This window comes from Sciurus vulgaris (genome assembly GCF_902686455.1).
Source record: "Sciurus vulgaris genome assembly, chromosome: 3".
Taxonomy (NCBI): Eukaryota; Metazoa; Chordata; class Mammalia; order Rodentia; family Sciuridae; genus Sciurus; species Sciurus vulgaris.
Window position 1 is genome coordinate 180502748 of NC_136463.1, and position 18538 is coordinate 180521285.

The 18538-nt window shown below is 38.7% G+C and overlaps 1 protein-coding gene across 2 annotated transcripts in view; it reads left to right on the forward strand.

Annotated features, from left to right (window-relative positions):
• FBXO36 (F-box protein 36) overlaps positions 1 to 18538 on the forward strand; it is a 90255-nt gene that overhangs the window by 55401 nt on the left and 16316 nt on the right. For both annotated transcript variants that reach the window (XM_079132655.1, XM_079132656.1), the window contains exon 3: positions 11995 to 12167. In XM_079132655.1, coding sequence (XP_078988781.1) covers positions 11995 to 12167 — 173 coding nt within the window. The remainder of the gene's footprint in view (positions 1 to 11994; positions 12168 to 18538) is intronic.

Genomic DNA, 18538 nt, shown 5'->3' on the forward strand with positions numbered 1-18538 from the left:
TGACCTTGAGCAAATCATTTGATCTTTCTGTGTCTCAGTTTTCTCAACTGTTGTTAATGAAAATAATGACAGTATCTACTTTATAGGGTATTTTAAAGGATTAAATAAAGTGCTTAGAATCTGCCTGGCATATAGTAAGTACTCAGTAAATTCTAGCTATTATACTTTAAAAAATCTTAAAGTGAGAATTCTGTCTTACAAGATCCCTTCACTAGAGATATCCATTATAAGCAATTTCATTTGCATTTGAATTCTTTCTGTTTGAATTGTATATATGTGTATATAAAATATATATTTAGATTTTATCTTTCATTAAGTTGTTGCACTTTATTGTTATTGTACATGAACCAGTAGCCCATACTTTTCTAAGACTCTATGGTATTCTGTTGTATAGATATACAACCCTCATTTGATAATCATTTTCAGATGGTCTCTTAGTTTTGCTATCCATACAGAAGCCTTTAGGTACATTCTGTGACGTATATATCTGCATGCTTAATGAAATCACATAGAATTCTAAGTCCCAAGCTCTGTACATCATATGTCTCAGTGGATTTTGTCTGAGGGTGAACTCCTGAAGACCTTGCATAATTCAAGGTCGACTTGATGAAGGGTGGTGTTCTGTTAACCGGCTCTGTGACACTGCGGTGGGAGGCAGCACGTTCACCTTCTACAAGCAGTGCATTTGACCTTTATAATTATGCCAGCTTCAGACTATTTTTGAAAGAATTTTACATTAAGGAGCTTACATTATTTCAACATTTCTGCCTAATATGAGGTTCATTAATATTTTGATGTCATAATATTTCAATTTTGAATAATTCAGAACTTATATAATACCAGTCACTTAACTAGCTTCACAAATTGCTCTGCCCAAAGATTGCTGTATGCATTACATTTTATGCAACAGGAAGACATAGTTATTTTCTTACACCTTTGCCATTGTTAATTAGATATTGCTATTCTTTTTAATCTTGTCCAACCAGATGTTAAAAATAGCATCATGTTTAATTAGCATTTTTATGGATAGCCAGCAAGCTGAACATCCTGTCATGTTTAATTGCCACTTCTGTTCCTTCTGTAATTTGTCTGTTTGCATCCTTTGTCCATTTGTCTCTGAAGTTTGAATCTTTTTTCTGAGAACTTTAAAGATCTGAGGAAATGACTGGGGGATTCATTGTTACATATTTGTAGATGCACCTGATATAACAAAATAATTTGGCCAATATCATTCCCCAGTCTTTCCCCTTAGCTTTCCCTCTTCCTTCTCCCTGGTTCCTTCCTTCTGCTCTACTGATCTTTCTTCAATTTTCATGAGATTCCCCCATGACCGTCTTTCTTTTCCTTTTTCCTCTGTAACTTCCACATATGAGAGAAAACATACAACCCTTACTTTCTTAGTTTGGCTTATTTCACTTAACATATTTTTCTCAAATTCCATTCATTTTCCTGCAAATGACATAATTTCATCCTTCTTTACAGCTGAATAAAATACAGTTGTGTATATGTATATCACATTTTCTTTATCTGTTCATCCATTGATGGACACTTAGGCTGGTTCCATAATTTGGATATTGTGGATGTGCTGCTCTCAGAGGCATGGATATGCGTGAATCATTGTAGCATGACTTTAATTTTTCAGGATAAATATTGAGGAGTGGTACAGCTGGGACATATGGTGGTTTCATTCTTAGACTTTTAAGGAATCTCCATACTGATATCCATAGTAGTTTTACTAATTTACAGTCCCATCAACAGTACAAAGGGTTCCTTTTTCTCTACATCCTCTCCAGCATTTATTATTGGGTTTTTTTTTTTTTTTTTTTTGATACTGGACATTGAACCCAGGTGTACTTGACCATGGAGCCACATCCCCAGCCCTTTTTTTATTTTTTATTTTCAAACAGGGTCTCACTAAGTTGCTCAGGGTATCTCTAAGTTGCCTTGAACCTGCAGTCCTTCTGCCTTAGCCTCCCGCATCACCAGGACTACAGTTGTGAGCCACTGTACCCAGTGTGTATTATTCTTTAAAAAAAAAATTTTTTTTAGTTGTAGATGGACACAATACCTTTATTTAACTAATTAGATAACTAATTTTTATGTGGTGCTGAGGATCCAACCCAGTGCTTCTCCTGTGCTAGGCAAGCATCCTACCACTGAGTCACACCCCAGCCCTGTTGTTTGTGTTCTGAATGACTGCCGTTCTGACAGGAACAACAAGAAACCTCAGTGCGGTTTTGATTTGTGTTTCCCTAATGCCGGGATTTTTCATATTTTTGTTAACCACTTTTCTTTCTTTCTTTTTTCCCTTCTTTTTCTTCCTTTCTTTTTCTTTTTTCTTTTTTGAATCTAGGGACACTTAACACTGAGCCACACCCCCAACACTTTTTATTTTTCATTTTGAGACAGGGCCTTACTAAGTTCCTTAGGACCTCTCTAAGTTGTTGAGGCTGACTTTGAACCTGTGATACTCCTGCCTCAGCCTTCCAAGTTGCTGGGATTACAGGCCTCCTCACTCAGCCTCTAGCTCTTCTTTTAAAGGAAACTTTCCATTTACAAATATACCGTAATAAATCACTTATGTATATGATTACAATGCACTAATTAAAAATAATACTAGAAGGGACAAAGTAGAGTAGGCAAGAGGATGGAGGAAGAGGGGGAAGGGAAGGAGAAGTGATTTGGGGGTGAGATTGGTCAGATAATGTTATATGCTTATAGGAATATGGCATAACCGATCCACTGTTATGTATGACCATAATGTACCAATAAAATTTTTTGAAAAAAGCAAAGGAAACTTGCTGGGTAGGTATGTGGGGATGACATCAGTCTGGTGAGCACACCTTGGTTCTCTGGTGGTCTGTGGAATCTCAGGGTCCTTAGGTTGTTGCCTTCTCCATTATCTGATCCACAGAAACACAGGGAAAGCACTGCTTTGTATCTGCTTCTGCTCAAGCTATTCTAAAACTTCATGTATTTGTGGCTTATTGGTAGTGCAAACAGCAGTTTTGCATGTGCGCATGGGATCCTGGTGTTTAAATGCACAGGCACTTTACCAGTAGGCTACATCCCAGCCCTTTTAAAAAATATCTTAAATTTTTTTTTATTTGGTGATGTTATTGTCACTTTATCATCCCAGAAGATTTCTTTATAATATAATTTGAACTTAATGAATATTCTGAATATCTTAAATTTTGAGACAGGGTTTTACTAAGTTGTCTGCAAACTTGCGATCCTCCTGCCTCAGCCTACCCAAAGGGCGGGGATTAGAGGTGTGCGCCTACATACCTGGCTAAGGCAGTTTTCATAAATGAATTTCCAGTAACTTTCAGATTGTGAGTGAAGATCTGTGGATTTCTCAGAGATGTGGAGGCAGGCCTGGGAGAGAGAACGACTTGGGGAGGGGAGTGGTGGGGAGCTTGGCACAGGCTCTCAGATTGAGGGTACAGTTTCCAGTCGTTCCCCTAGTCTCCATCCTACCTTGTGTTTCCTCTCTGCTGTCTCAGATCTAGTGCTTTTATTTCAGTGGCTTGGATTATAGTATTTATTGTACTATAAACTGTAGTTTATTCAAGTCTTTCCTCTCCTGAGGATAGTTAGGTGATTTCTACCTTTTTGCAACAATAAATCTTCACTTATTTTTCAAAGTCAAGTGTGTAGAAGGTGTTTGTTGAGTTGCTGGATGTGCAGCGTTCAGGTAAAGGAGAGTTCAGCCACCCCACACTGCTTTGCAATACTGTTGTTTCATAATCTAGGTTCCAATGTGCACCTGTCATGTCCAGGGCTGTTTTGCTCCTGTGCTCTGTTTGGCTTTCACCAGCTCCACATCGCTTTAATCACAATCTTCATTATCTTCATAGGAAGGTGTTTTATCCATTCAGGTGACTTCATCTTCCTTTCGCTCATTTTCTCTTCCTTCCTTCCTTTGTTTCTCTTCTTTCTTTCTTGGGGCTGGGGATCAGGCAGGAGGGGTGTCCCACCACTGAGCTACCCACTGCAGCCCAGACTCACAGGAGGCTCGGTCTCAGGCTCAGCCATCTTACACTCTTGTTTATCAGGGATGTAAAAAGTTTGCATGTTCTTTCTTTTTGTTATCTGTGTATTGTCAGTTTATTTCATAAAATTATCTAAACTTAAGAGGGATAAGAGTAAATGTGACACTTCCCTACCACACTTCATTGGCAGAGACTTCCTAAAGTACCTCTGAGCTTTGGGCATGTTTTCTTGGAATTTTAAAGTGCTCAAAACACAAAACTCCAATCATGTCACCAACTTTTTCTCTTCCTAATTAAAAAAAATGAATAAGTCATTTCTTTTTGTTCTTATTCTGCTGGTGGGCCAGGGATTCTCCCCGATATCTACCGTTTCAGGCTGCATTGTAACAGGGTTATTTTTCCCCAAGAAAGCCTGTGCACTTTAGAGGTGCTGTGAATTGGAAGCTCTTGGCATGGAGGAACAGCTAAACCCTCAATGCCTTGAGAAAGCTGGACTAGCCAGTTTGAGAGAGACTCCAACATCTGGCTCTTTCAAGTGAGCAGAGTCAGGCTGTTACGGAAATCCAGCCCACACCTGCCAGCCATTCTGAAATCAGAGGTCTGCCTCTCGGATCCCAGAGGCCTGCCTCCACAGACTGAAGGTTAAAGGTTGGGAAAAAAAGTCACTCACATGTAAACAAGGGGTTTCCATCCTTATATCAGGCAAAGTGGACTTCAAACCAAAGTTAGTCAGAAGGGATAAAGAAGAACATTTCATACTAGTTAAGAGAATCATACACCAACAAGACATAACAATCGTAAATATATGTGCCCCAAACAATGGAGCATCTACATAATCAAACAACCCCATCTCAATTTCAAGAATCAAATAGACCCCAGCAAAATAATACTGAGACTTTAACACATCTCTCTCACCACTGGATACATCTTCCAAATGAAAACTAAACAAAGAAGCTGTAGAATTAAATAAAACAATGATTTAGACTTAATAGATATATATAGAGTATTTCATCCATCATCGAGCAAATACACTTTCTTCTCAGCAGTACGTGGATCCTTCTCTAAAATAGACCATATTTGTGCCACAAAGCAACTCTCAGCAAATACAAAAAACTAGAAATACTACCCTGTATTCTATCAGGTCATAACAGAATGAAACTAGAAATCAATGATAAAATAAAAAATAGAAGCTACTCCAACACCTGGAGACTAAATAGCATGCTATTGAATGATGAATGGACAAAAGAAGAAATCAGGGAGGAAATAAAAAAATACTTAGAGGTAATTAGAACACCAATAAACATATCAAAATCTCTGGGACGCTATGAAGGCAGTGCTACGAGGAAAATTCATTGCATTGAGCTTATACATTAAAAGAATAAAAAGTCAACCAATAGATGACCTAATATTTTATCTCAAAGCCCTAGAAAAAGAAGAACAAAACAACACCAAAAGCACTAGAAGATAGGAAATAATTAAAATCAGAGCCAAAATCAATGAAATTGAAACAAAAGAAACAATTGAAAAAATTGACAAAACAAAAAGTTAGTTCTTTGAAAAAATAAATAAAATTGATAAACCCTTAGCCACACTAATGAAGAGAAGGAGAGAGAAAACTCAAATTACTAAAATTGGTGATGAAAAAAGAAATATCACAACGGAGACTACTGAAGTACAGAAGATAATCAGAAACCATTTTGAAAATTTATACTCCAATAAAATAGAAAGATTTGAAGACATCAGCACATTTCTAGAGACATATGTTCTACCCAAACTGATGCATGAGAACATACACAATTTAATCAGATTTCATTGCTTCTATTTCAAGCAATGAAATAGAAGACACCATCAAAAGCCTACCAACCAAGAAAAGCCCAGGAACAGAGAGATTCTCAGCTGAGTTCTACAAGACCCTCAAAGAAGAATTAACACCAATATTCCTCAGATTATTCCATGAAATAGAAAAGGAGGGAACCCTTCCAAACTCATTCTGTGAGGTTAGTATCACCCTTATACCAAAACCAGACAAAGACACATGAAGGAAAGAAAAACTTCAGACCAATATCCCTTATGAACATAGACACAAAAATTCTCAATAAAATTCTGGCAAATCACACACAAAAACATATTAAAGAGATAATGCACCATGATCAAGTGGGGTTCATCCCTGGAATGTAAGGTTGGTTCAACATATGGAAATCAATAAACATAATATATCACATCAATAGACTTAAAAACAAGAATCATATGATTATCTCAATAGATGCAGAAAAAGCATTTGACAAATACAGCACCTCTTCATGTTCAAAACACTAAAAAACCTAGGGATAGTAGGAAATGCCTCAACATTGTAAAGGCTATCTATGCTAAGCCCATGGCCAGCATCATTCTTAATGGAGAAAAACTGAAACCATTCCCTTTAAGAACGGGAACAAGACAGGGATGTCCTTTTTCACCACTTCTATTCAACACTGTCCTTGAATCTCTAGCCAGAGCAATCAGACAAAAGAAATTAAAGAGATACGAATAGGAAAAGAAGAACTCAAACTACCATTATTTGCTGATGATATGATTCTATATTTAGAAGATCTGAAAAATTCCACCAGAAAACTTCCAAAACTCATAAATGAATTCAGCTAAGTAACAAGATATAAAATCAATACCCATAAATTAAATGTATTTCTATACATAAGTGACAAATCCACTGCAAGAGAAATTAGGAAAACTACCCCATTCAATATAACCTCAAAAATAAAACAAAAATAAAATACTTTGGAATCAATCTAACAAAAGAGGTGAAAGACCTCTACAATGAAAACTACAGAACAATAAAGAAAGAAATTGAAGAAGACCTTAGAAGATGGAAAGGTCTCCTATGCTCTTGGATAGGCAGAATTAATATTGTCAAAATGGCCATACTACCAAAAATGTTATACAGAGTCAATGAAATTCCTATTAAAATTCCAATGACATTCTTCATAGAAATAGAATAAACAATCATGAAATTCATTTGGAAAAATAAGAGATCCAGAATAGCCAAGGCAATCCTTAGCAAGAAGAGTGAAGCAGGAGGCATCACAATACCAGACCTTAAACTATTCTACAGAGCAATAGTAACAAAAATGGTATGGGATTGGCACCAAAATAAACATGTAGACCAATGGTACAGAATAGAAGACACAGAGAAAAACCCACACAAATACGGTTATCTCATACTAGACAAAGGTGCCAAAAATATACATTGGAGAAAAGACAACCTCTTCAACAAATGGTGCTGATGAAACTGGAAATCCATATGCAGTAAAATGAAATTAAACCCCTATCTCTCACCCTGCACAAAAATCAACTCAAAGTGGATCAAGGACTTAGTCACTAGAACAGACCCTGCACCTAATAGAAGAAAAATTAGGCCCAAATCTTTATCATGTCGGCTTAGTACCTGACTTCCTTAACGAGACTCCTAAAGTGCCAGAAGTAAAGTTAAGAATCACTAAATGGGATGGATTCAAACTAAAAAGCTTCTTCTCAGCAAAGGAAACAATCAATAATGTGAGGAGACAGCCTACAGAATGGGAAGAAATCTTTATCACATGCACCTCAGAGAGCACTAATCTCCAGAATTTATAAAGAACTCAAAAAACTTAACACCAAAAAACAAATAGCCCAATTGATAAATGGGCTAAGGAACTGAAGAGACACTTCACAAAAGAAGAAATACAATTGATCAACAAACATATGAAAAAATGTTCTTCATCTCTTAAAATTACAGAAATGCAAATCAAAGTACTGTAAGATTTCATCTCATTCCAGTCAGAATGGCAATTATCAAGAATACAAAATAAAAAAATACAAGCAATAAATGTTGGCAAGGATGTGGGGGAAAAGGCACATTGATACATTACTTGTGGGACTGCAGATTGGTGCAACCACTTTGGAAAGCAGTATGGAGATTCCTAAGAAAACTTGGAATGTAATCACCATTTGACCCACCATTTGACTCCTGGGTTTATAACCAAAGGATTTAAAATCAGCATACTACAGCGATGCAGCCACATCAATGTTTATAGCAGCTCAATTCACAATAGCTAAAACTATGGAACCAACCTAGATGCCCTTCCACAGATGAATGGATAAAGAAAATGTGGTACATATACACAATGGAGTATTACTCAGCCTTAAAGAAGAACGAAATTATGGCATTTGTAGGTAAATGAATGGAACTAGAGAATATCATGCTAAGCAAAATAAGCCAATCCCAAAGAACCAAAGACTGAATATTTTCTCTGATAAGTGGATGCTGATCCATAGAGGGGGTAGATAGGGAATAATGAAGGAACTTTGGATTGTACAGAGGGGAATGAGGGAAGGGGTGGGGTAGTGGGGATGGGAAGGATGGTAGAATGAGATAGGCATTATTAACCTATATACATTATGAAAAAATTTTTTTAAAAAGATTTCCTGGTTTTAAGTAGCTATAGTTACTACAATGTATCTCTTGGGGGAAGTTGAATGAACAGTATGTGAGATTTTTCCTATATTATTTGTACAACTTTGTGTAAATCTATAATTATTTCAAAATAAAAAGTTAAAAAAGAAAAAAAAAAAAGGAAGAAAAAAGGAGTCAATAGCAATCAAATTTGGGATCCAGCCACAACCTGGCTGCAGTGTGTGGCCAATGGGCCCCACAAAGATCACTCAGATTCTCTGAAACTGCTGGGCCACCATTTTGGTCCTGGGGTTCCCTTCCTCTTTCCAGCTGTGTCATGAGTTACCCTGGGCACAAGGAATCCGAGGAACCTGTGTCCGGGAGAGTGGAGGGTCCTCACTGGGTGAGTCACTCTGACCTGCATGGGGGCACTGCCAATTGAGCTTTTCCAGTTTGCTTCCATTAGGTAAAGCCCAATGGATTTGGACTTTTCTTTTTTCTTTTTTTTTTCAGTTAGGGTCTTGCTATGGTGGCAGGCCAGTCTGGCTCTGGTGAATTCAAGCATCCTCCCACCCCAGCCTCCTGATAGGACTACAGGTGGCTCATGGACTTTCTGCCTTTTGGAGGGGAAGGAACTGGGGAATGAACCCAGAAGCACTCTACCACTGAGGCACACTCCCAGTTCTTTTTATTTTTTATTTTGAGACAGGGTCTCACTAAGTTGCTCAGGGCCTTGCTAAGTTGCTGAGGCTGGCCTCAAACTTGCTATCCTCCTTCCTCAGCCTCCTCACGGGCATTACAGGCATGTGCCATTGGCACCATCTACTTTTCTGCCTCTTAGGTTCCCTCAGCGGGTGAAATCTCATGCATCTGGGCTTTATTGTGGCCGATCTGGGCTTTGCTGCATTTTGCTTCTGGAACTGCTGCAGGGCAAGACAGTGCTGGACTGTGTGTCGGGTCTGCTATGTCGAGGACACGTGTTTGAGCAGCGTGCCTCGGCAGGCATGGCAGTCCTTTGTCGCCTCCATTCTTGCAGTCAGGCCAGAGAGGTACCATGTTGCTCAGAGCAAGCAGGCTTGAGTTTGTTAGAAGGAATGGTAAAAGGGAAAAGGAACTCTCTCAAGGGAGAATGGGACTTCTCAGAGAAAGAAGGAAGGCGTATGCCTCCCGAGACCGCTGCCCACCTCCTGCAGGTCTGCCTTTTGACTTTCGACTGGCAGCAGGATGACAGCCGACCTTGCAGTTCCCACTGCTGTGGCAACTCTAGGTCACTCTGGTCCATTCTGCCGGGTTCTAATTGGAATCTGTTCTTACGGATTTTATGGTTGGGGGAATTCTCCTTAAATCCCCGAGTTCTAGGATCTGCTCTGTCTAAGGGTCACTTGTATACCTTTTATTGGCATTTTGGGTCTGCATTTCTCCTGCAGACAATGGATTGTTTGCCAAGGAATGTTACATATCCTGTCAACTTAATCCAAGCAAGGCTTCAGGTAAACTGCTTTTTTGAAAAAAAAAAAAAAAAAAAATTAGAAAGAAAGAAAAGAAAAAGAAAACTGAAAGCATGTGAGAGGGTCAGCACAGGGAGCCAGTTTACAGAATGATTCCCTCGGCCTCATGTTCTCACGTTCATGCCTGTCTGTTCCCCCATAAAACCATCATCCAGTGGCAACTATTTTTGTCAGAAGGCTGGCAAGGTGGAAGAAATCCCTGTGTCTGAGCATTTATGTGCCTTCATTAGGAAGAAGAAAGGGCAATTCAGTGCTCACGGTATGAAGGAAGGGAGGGAAGAAGAATGAACCCCCTCTTCAAAAAATATTGTATCCCCACTTCCTGATAAGCCCAGTTCCACCGCAGAATGAACCTGTCCAGAGGCAGAAATGATCCCTTGCAAGACCTGACAGGGCACCTGGTTTGGGCGGGGGTACCTGTAAATTGGAGCAGGGCAGTTCCCTTGATGTGATGCCTAATAGCCAGTTGCATTCTTAGGGGATCATAGACCATTTTCCATCTCAGGCTTAATGATTTTTTAATACCCTTATTTTATTTTTATGTGGTGCTGAGAATCAAACCCAGGGCCTCACACGTGCTAGTCGTGCACTCTACCGCTGAGCCACAGCCCCAGCCCAGATTTAATGAAAAATAACTTCCCTTCATTCAAGGGTGACCCACAGAGGATAATGGACTGTTTGTTGCAAACTGCTTCATATCTACCAATCTGGGCAGGTGTGCAGGCTGTCATTGTCATGAACAGTCTCCTAACTGTGGGTGAAAAGCTATTAGTGATTGACAAGTCTCAGGAGGAAGTGGGTGGTCTCCATCAGAAAAATCTGGCAGAAATGTGGGAACCAAATATGGCCATCCCTCCCGTAGGTCCTGGTCGGAACCCAAATGATGGGCACTTGCCTAGGACTGAGCATTATCAGCGATGCATATTGGCAGGTTTCCAGGAGGCAGATCGTTATTATGACAGAGGAATTTCAGGGAAAAAATATGAAGAATAATGTACCTAAAGCCAACGTTATGATATCAGGTAACACAGAAAGGAACATGGAACAAGCAAATAAATCTCCACCTTCTGACCAAAAGGAACTAGAGAATTTTTTGAGCAGTTCATTTGTTCCATACCTTATTGTCCCCCTCATACTCCCAGCCAGCAGGAGGGAGCTGAACAATTCAAAGTCCCTATTCCCTATTCACTCTCACCATGTATGATTATGTGATGAAATAAATCGATGATGGAGATCTGTAACATAAAAAAAGGCGATTTTTTGTTTCCACTTCTCTTAGTGGTGCTTTAATGTTCCTTTTTCTATTAGCACATGGTTGTAACTCACAGCTTGCTCTGGTAGTGTCACATCGTGTCTTGAGGTTTGCTTGCACATAATAAGGTACCCATCAAAGTAGAGATAAGATGTAAATTCACCCTCGGTGATGAAACTGTAGGCATTCAAGAATATCCATGTGGCGCCCTCTGTTTTCTTGATCAGGAGTGACCCTTTACTCATTTTAGTGCTAAATTCTCCACCCACAGGCTTTCTATCTGTCAGTGTGTATGCCGGCACAAGACAGGTCCACCTCCACAGGTGCTGACATGCAAGAAGAGAGCAGGGTCATTAAGTGTCTGCAGGGTGAGGGAGGCAGATGGGCTTTATGGCAGGGGCCTTCATCTCTTGGTCTGCTAGTTTCCAATAAAGGTGCTGTTCCCTCCCCCAGCACCTTGTCTGTCAAGTCATTGGCAGTCCAGCCCAAGTAGCCAAATTTGGATCTAGTAAAAATTAGAAACAATTGCCTCAAGAAATTCAAGCCATGAGGCGGGGGTAGTAACTCAGTGGTAAAGAGCTTGCCTAGCAGCCTGAGATCTTGGGATCCATCCCCAGCTTTGCAAAACACAAACAAAACCCCCGTTAAGTCATTTGTTCCAAAGGCCACTTGGTGAAAGTAGAAATGACATCAGTCTAGCAACTCACTCTCGAGGGAAGAAAGGCCCCAAAGCTAGTGTCTTACTGCTTATTATAGTTTCTAGGTGATTGAACATAATAACTGTGTTGGTTTGTTGGTTTCTTTGACTTGCAGTTCAAATTGCCTTAATATTTGGTGCAAGGATATTAGACTATGTCTTCAATTTGTGTGAAGGTAAATTTGATTTCCTCGAACGGCTCTCAGATGGTTTGCTCCTGAGTATCATTTCTTATCTGGATCTTGAAGATGTTGCCAGGCTTTCTCAAACATCCCGCAGATTTGCAAAGGTAACATTACTTTGTGTCTATATAGAATTTTCCATGCATTCTCATGCTACTTTCTTCTTTGGCAGAGCGGGACCCAACACCAGGGACTCACGCACGCAGGAGAGTGCGCTTCCCCAAGCTCTGCCCCGGCCCCTGTTTGCTTGTGTTTCAGCCATCATTTGTTGAGTGCCCACTCTGACGGAACTTGTCCGAGGCGCACAGCAGCAGATGATGAAGCATTGTTCCTGCTCTCGAGGGAACTGAAGGTCTAGTCGGAGACAATCAGACAGATGCAAGCGATTACAGTACAGGTGACAGAGTACCAAGTGATGTCCTGCCTGGCTTCACAGAAATGGGTTACTTTATCAGTTTTCAAGTGGAAAATAGGAGTTTGATAAGTAGTTGGGTCGACTGGGGACATTCCAAGGCAAGGAAGAACTCAGGCCGAGGCTTGGCGGCTTAGCAGAAACACGCCAGGAGTGATACGCACACCACTCCGGTCCCCTCAGTCACAGCCTTGGCTGAGTTACCCATGTGCTCTGCGTGGCCCACGGTGCCCTTCCCCTCCGCTGCTGCTACTTTGCATCCTTCCAGAATGCACTCACACTAGAATGGAACACGTTGGTGCCGCTTTCAGCCAGGCAGGACCAGATCCTTGGTCCTGTGGCTTCATCTGTTACTTCAGTTCTAGACCCCCTCCCCACGACCACACTCACTCTCCATTAAGTCCTTTACTGACCAAGTTCACAGAGTTGGAGATCGTTGCTTTTATCAGAAGAAACTCGAGCAGCTGGGCGTTTAGCTGTGAAGTGTGGGGGTAGTGTCCATTTCCGAAAGAACACACAGCATTTTCCAAGATGATTTGCCCCATAATCTTGTCTGAAATTCAACATTTTTTATTAAAATCTTTTTTATTTTTACAGACTGCATTTTGATTCATTGGACACAAATGGGGCACAACTTTTCATTTCTATGGTTGTGCACAATGTAGAGTCACACCATTCATGTAATCATACATATACATAGGGTAATACTGTCTGTTTCATTCTACTATCTTCCCGCCCCCACCCCCTCCCACCCCATTTTCCTCTACACCATTCAAACTTCCTTCATTCTTCTCTTCCCCCTCCACCCCGCTTGGTTATATATCATCATCCACTTATCAGAAAAAAACATTTGGCCTTTGGTTCTTTGGGCTTGGCTATTTCACTTAGCATGATATTTTCCAGCTTCATCCATTTACCAGCAAATGCCATAATTTTGTTCTTTATGGTGGTGACTATTCCATTGTGTATATACCACAGTTTCTATACATTCATCAACTGAAGGGCATCTCGGTTGGTTCCACAATCTAGCTATTGTGAATTGAGCTGCTATGAACATAGATGTGACTGCATCACTGTAGTATGCTAATTTTAAGTCCTTTGGGTATAAACTGAGGAGTGAGATAGCTGGGTCAAATGGTGGGTCCATTCCAAGCTTTCTGAGGAATCTCCATACTTCTTTCCAGAGTGGCTGCACCAATTTGCAACTCTACCAACTAAGTAAAAGTGTGCCTTTTTCCCCACATCCACACCAACCTTTAATATTAGCCATTCTAATTGGAGTTAGATGAAATCTTAGGGTGGTTTTAATTTGCATTTCTCTAATTACTAGGGATGATGAGCACTTTTTCATATATTTTGTTGATCACCTGTATATCTTCTTCTGTGAAGTGTCTGCCCATTTCCTTAGCCCATTTATTGTTTGAGTTCTTTGAATTTTGTGTGTAGTTTTTAAAGTTCTTTATAAACTTTGGAGATGAGTGCTCTGTCTGACGTGTGTGTGGAAAAGATTTTCTCCCACTCTGTAGGCTTGCTTTTCACATTATTAATTGTTTCCTGTGCTGAGAAAAAACTTTTTAGTTTGAATCTATCCCACTTATTGATTCTTGCTTTTATTTTTTGCGCTAAGGGGATCTTGTTAAGGAAGTCTGGTCCAAAACCAAACGTGAGGGAGATTCAGGCCTACTTTTTCTTCTATTTGGTGAAGGGTCTCAGGTCTAATTCCTAGATTGTTGATCCATTTTGAGTCGTGTTTTGTACAGAGTGAGAGATAGGGGTTTAATTTCATTTTTCTGCATGTGGATTTCCAGTTTTGCCAGCACTATTTGTTGAAGATGCTGTCTTTTCTCCATTGTAAGTTTTTGGCACCTTTGTCTAGTATGAGATTACTGTACTTATGTGGGTATGTCGCCATATCTTCTATCCTGTACCATTGATCTACCTGTCTATTTTGGTGCAAATACCTTGCCGTTTTTATTACTACTGCTCTATAGTAGAGTTAAAGGTCTGGTATTGTGATACCTCCTGTATCACTCTTCCTGCCCAGGATTGCTTTGGCTATTCTGGGTCTTTTGTTCTTCCAGATGAATTTCATGATTACTTTCTCTATTTCTATGAGAAATGTCATTGAGATTTTAATTAGAATTGCATTAAATCCGTATACTGCCTTTGGAAGTATGGCCATTTTGATAATATTAATTCTGCCTATCCAAGAATATGGGAGATGATTCCATCTTCTAAGGTCTTCTACAATTTCTTTCTTCAATGTTTTGTAGTTTTCATTGTAGAGATTTTTCACCTCTTTGGTAATATTGATTCCCAATTTTTTTTTTTTTTTTTTTTTTTTTTTTTTTTTTGAGGCTATTGTGAATGGAGTTGTTTTCCTCATTTCCCTTTCAGATGACTCATCACTTATGAATAAAAATGCTTTAGATTTATGTGTGTTGATTTTATATTCTGCTATTTTGATGAATTCATTGATAAGGTCTAGAAGTTTTCTGGAGGAGGTTTTTGGATCCTCTAAATAGAGAATCATGTCATCAGCAAATAATGACAGCTTGAGTTCCTCTTTTCCTATTCGTATCCCTTTAATTTCTTTAGTCTGTCTAATTGCTCTGGCTAGTACTTCAAGGACGAGGTTGAATAGAAGTGGTGAAAGAGGGAATCCCTGTCTTGTTCCAGTTTTTAAAGGAAATGCTTTCAGTTTTTCTCCATTAAGAATGATGTTGGCTGTGGGCTTAGCATAAATAGCCTTTACAATGTTGAGGTGTGTTCCTACTATCCCTATTTTTTCTAGTGTTTTGAGCATGAAGAGGTGTTGTATTTTGTTGAACACTTTTTCTGCATCAATTGAAATAATCATATGATTCTTAACCTTAAGTCTATTGATGTGATGAATTACATTTATCGATTTCTGTATGTTGAACCAAACTTGCATTCCCAGGATGAACCCCACTTGATCGTGGTGCACTATCTTCTTAATATGTTTTTGGATGCAGTTTGCCAGGATTTTGTTAAGAATTTTTGCATCTATATTCATCAGAGATATCAGTCTAAAATTTTCTTTCCTTGATGTGTCTTTGTCTGTTTTGAGTATGAAGGTGATACTAGCTTCATAGAATGAGTTTGGTAGGGTTCCCTCCTTTTCTATTTCCTGGAATACTTTGAGAAGTATTGGAATGAGTTCTTCTTTAAAGGTCTTGTGGAACTCAGCTGAGAATCTCTCTGGTCCTGGGCTTTTGATGGCTTCTTCTATTTCATTGCTTGAAATTGATCTGTTTAAATTGTGTATGTCCTCCTGGTTCATTTTGGGAGGATCATATGTCTCCAGAAATTTGTCGATGTCTTCACTATTTTCTATTTTGTTAGAGTATAGGTTTTCAAAGTAGCTTCTCATTATGTTAGGTATTTCAGTGATGTCTGTTGTGATATTTCCTTTTTCATCACGAATTTTAGTAATTTGAGTTTTCTCTCTCCTTCTCTTTGTTAGTGTGGTTAAGTGCTTGTCTATTTTGTTTATTTTTTCAAGGAACCAACTTTTTGTTTTGTCAATTTTTTGAATTGTTTCTTTTGTTTCAATTTCATTGATTTCAGTTCTGATTTTAAATATTTCCTGTCTTCTACTACTTTTGGTGTCATTCTGTTCTTCTTTTTCTAGGGCTTTGAGCTGTAATGTTAGGTCATTTAGTTGTTGACTTTTTATTTTTTTCTTGAATGCACTCCATGCAATGAACTTTCCTCTTAGTACTGCTTTCATAGTGTCCCAGAGATTTTGATATGTTGTATCATCGTTCTCATTGACCTCTAAGAATTTTTTTTTTATCTCCTCCCTGATGTTTTCTGTTATCCATGCTTCATTCAATAGCATATTATTTAGTCTCCAGGTGTTGGAGTAGTTTCTGTTTTTTATTTTGTCATTGATTTCCAATTTCATTCCATTATGATCTGATAAAATACAAGGTAGTATCTCTATTTTTTGCATTTATTAAGGGCTGCTTTGTGGCATAACATATGGTCTGTTTTTGAGAAGGTTTCATATACTGCTGAGAAAAAAGTGAATTCGCTCATTGATAGATGGAATCTTCTATATATGTCTGCTAAGTCTAAAGTTATTGATTGTTTTATTGAGTTCTATGGTTTCTTTGTTTAGTTTTTGTTTGGAAGCTCTATCCAGCGGTGACAGCGGTGTGTTAAAGTTACCCAGAATTATTGTGTTGTGGTCTATTTGATGCCTGGAATTGAGAAGGATTTGTTTGATATACATGGATCCTCTGTTGTTTGGGGCATAAATATTTACGATCGTTATGTCATGATTTATGGTTCCCTTAAGCAGTGTGAAATGTCCTTCTTTATCCCTTCTGACCAACTTTGGCTTGAAGTCCACTTTATCTGAAATAAGGATGGAAACCCCTGCTTTTTTACTGAGTCCATGTGTGTGGTAGGTTTTTTCCCATCCTTTCACCTTTAGTCTGTGGATGTCCTTATCTATGAGATGAGTCTCTTGCAGGCAGCATATTGTTGGGTCTTTCTTTTTAATCCAATCTGCCAGTCTATGTCTTTTGATTGATGAGTTTAGGCCATTAACATTCAGGGTTATTATTGATATATGATTTGTATTCCCAGTCATTTGGGCTTATTTTTGGTTTTTAACTTGACTTGGCTTCTCCTCTGACTGATTTTTCTTTTAGGGTAGTTCTTCCCTTTGCTGACCTACATTGTTGTTTTTCATTTCCTCCTCTTGGAATATTTTGTTGAGAACATTTCTATTTGTAAATTCTTTTAACTTTAGTTTATCATGGAAGGATTTTATTTCATCTTCAAATCTGAAGGTTAGTTTTGCTGGGTATAAGATTCTTAGTTGTCAACCATGCTCTTTCAGAGCTTGAAATATGTTGTTCCAGGCCCTTCTAGCTTTTATGGTCTGGGATGAGAAATCTGCTTATATCCGTATTGGTTTCCCCCTATGTAATCTGATGCTTTTCTCTCGCAGTCTTCAAAATCCTATCTTTATTTTGTATGTTAGGCATTTTCATTATAATGTGCCTTGGTGTGGATCTGTTGTGATTCTGTGCATTTGGTGTTCTGTAAGCCTCTTGTATTTGATTTTCCATTTCATTCTTCAGGTTTGGGAAGTTTTCTGATATTATTTCATTGAATAGTTTGTTCATTCCTTTGGTTTGTATCTCTGTGCCTTCCTCAATCCTGATAATTCTTAAATTTGGTCTTTTCATGATGTCCCATAGTTCTTGAAGGTTCTGTTCATGATTTCTTACCATCTTCTCTGTTCTGGCCACTTTATTTTCAAGATTAAATATTTTGTCTTCATTGTCTGAGGTTCTGTCTTCCAAGTGATCAAGTCTGTCAGTGATGCTTTCCATTGAGTTTTTTATTTGGTTTATTGTTTCCTTCATTTCAAGGATTTCTGGTTTTTGGTTTTTTTTTGAGAATCTCTATCTCTTTGTTGAAATGATCTTTTGTTTCCTGCAGGTGCTCTTTCAACTACTTATTGGGATGATCATTCATTGCCTGCATTTGCTCTCCTTTCTCATCCTTTGCTTCTCAAATCATTTTAATTATGTATATCTTGAACTCCTTTTCTGACATTTCTTCTACCATGCTGTCACTGGATTCTATTAATGTAGAATCTAGGTTTGTTTGGATCATTTTCTTCCCATGTTTTTTCATGTTGTTCATGTATCTTCCCCATTAGCAGTGCAGATGTGGGGTATTACAGTTTCTCTCCCATAGGCTTATAGTGACCCTATAGGTTTCCAAAACATTTTCTTTAAGGGGAAGATCAATATTAACAGTGCCCAATTCAGACAGTATGCACCCTACGCCAAATAGCCCCTATGAAAATGTTAACAATATTGTCATAATAAACAGAATGAGTTCAATTATTATCTATAATAAAACAAATAGATTTGCAATAAGGTCTGCAGTTTCTAATGAAGGACAAAGAGGATGGGGAGGGGTGTAGGATGTAACTGTTAATGGGATAAGAATAGAGTATTTTAGATCGTAGAAAGAGTGAAAGTATAATCAAAAGAAGTTGGTTGTTAGCATGAG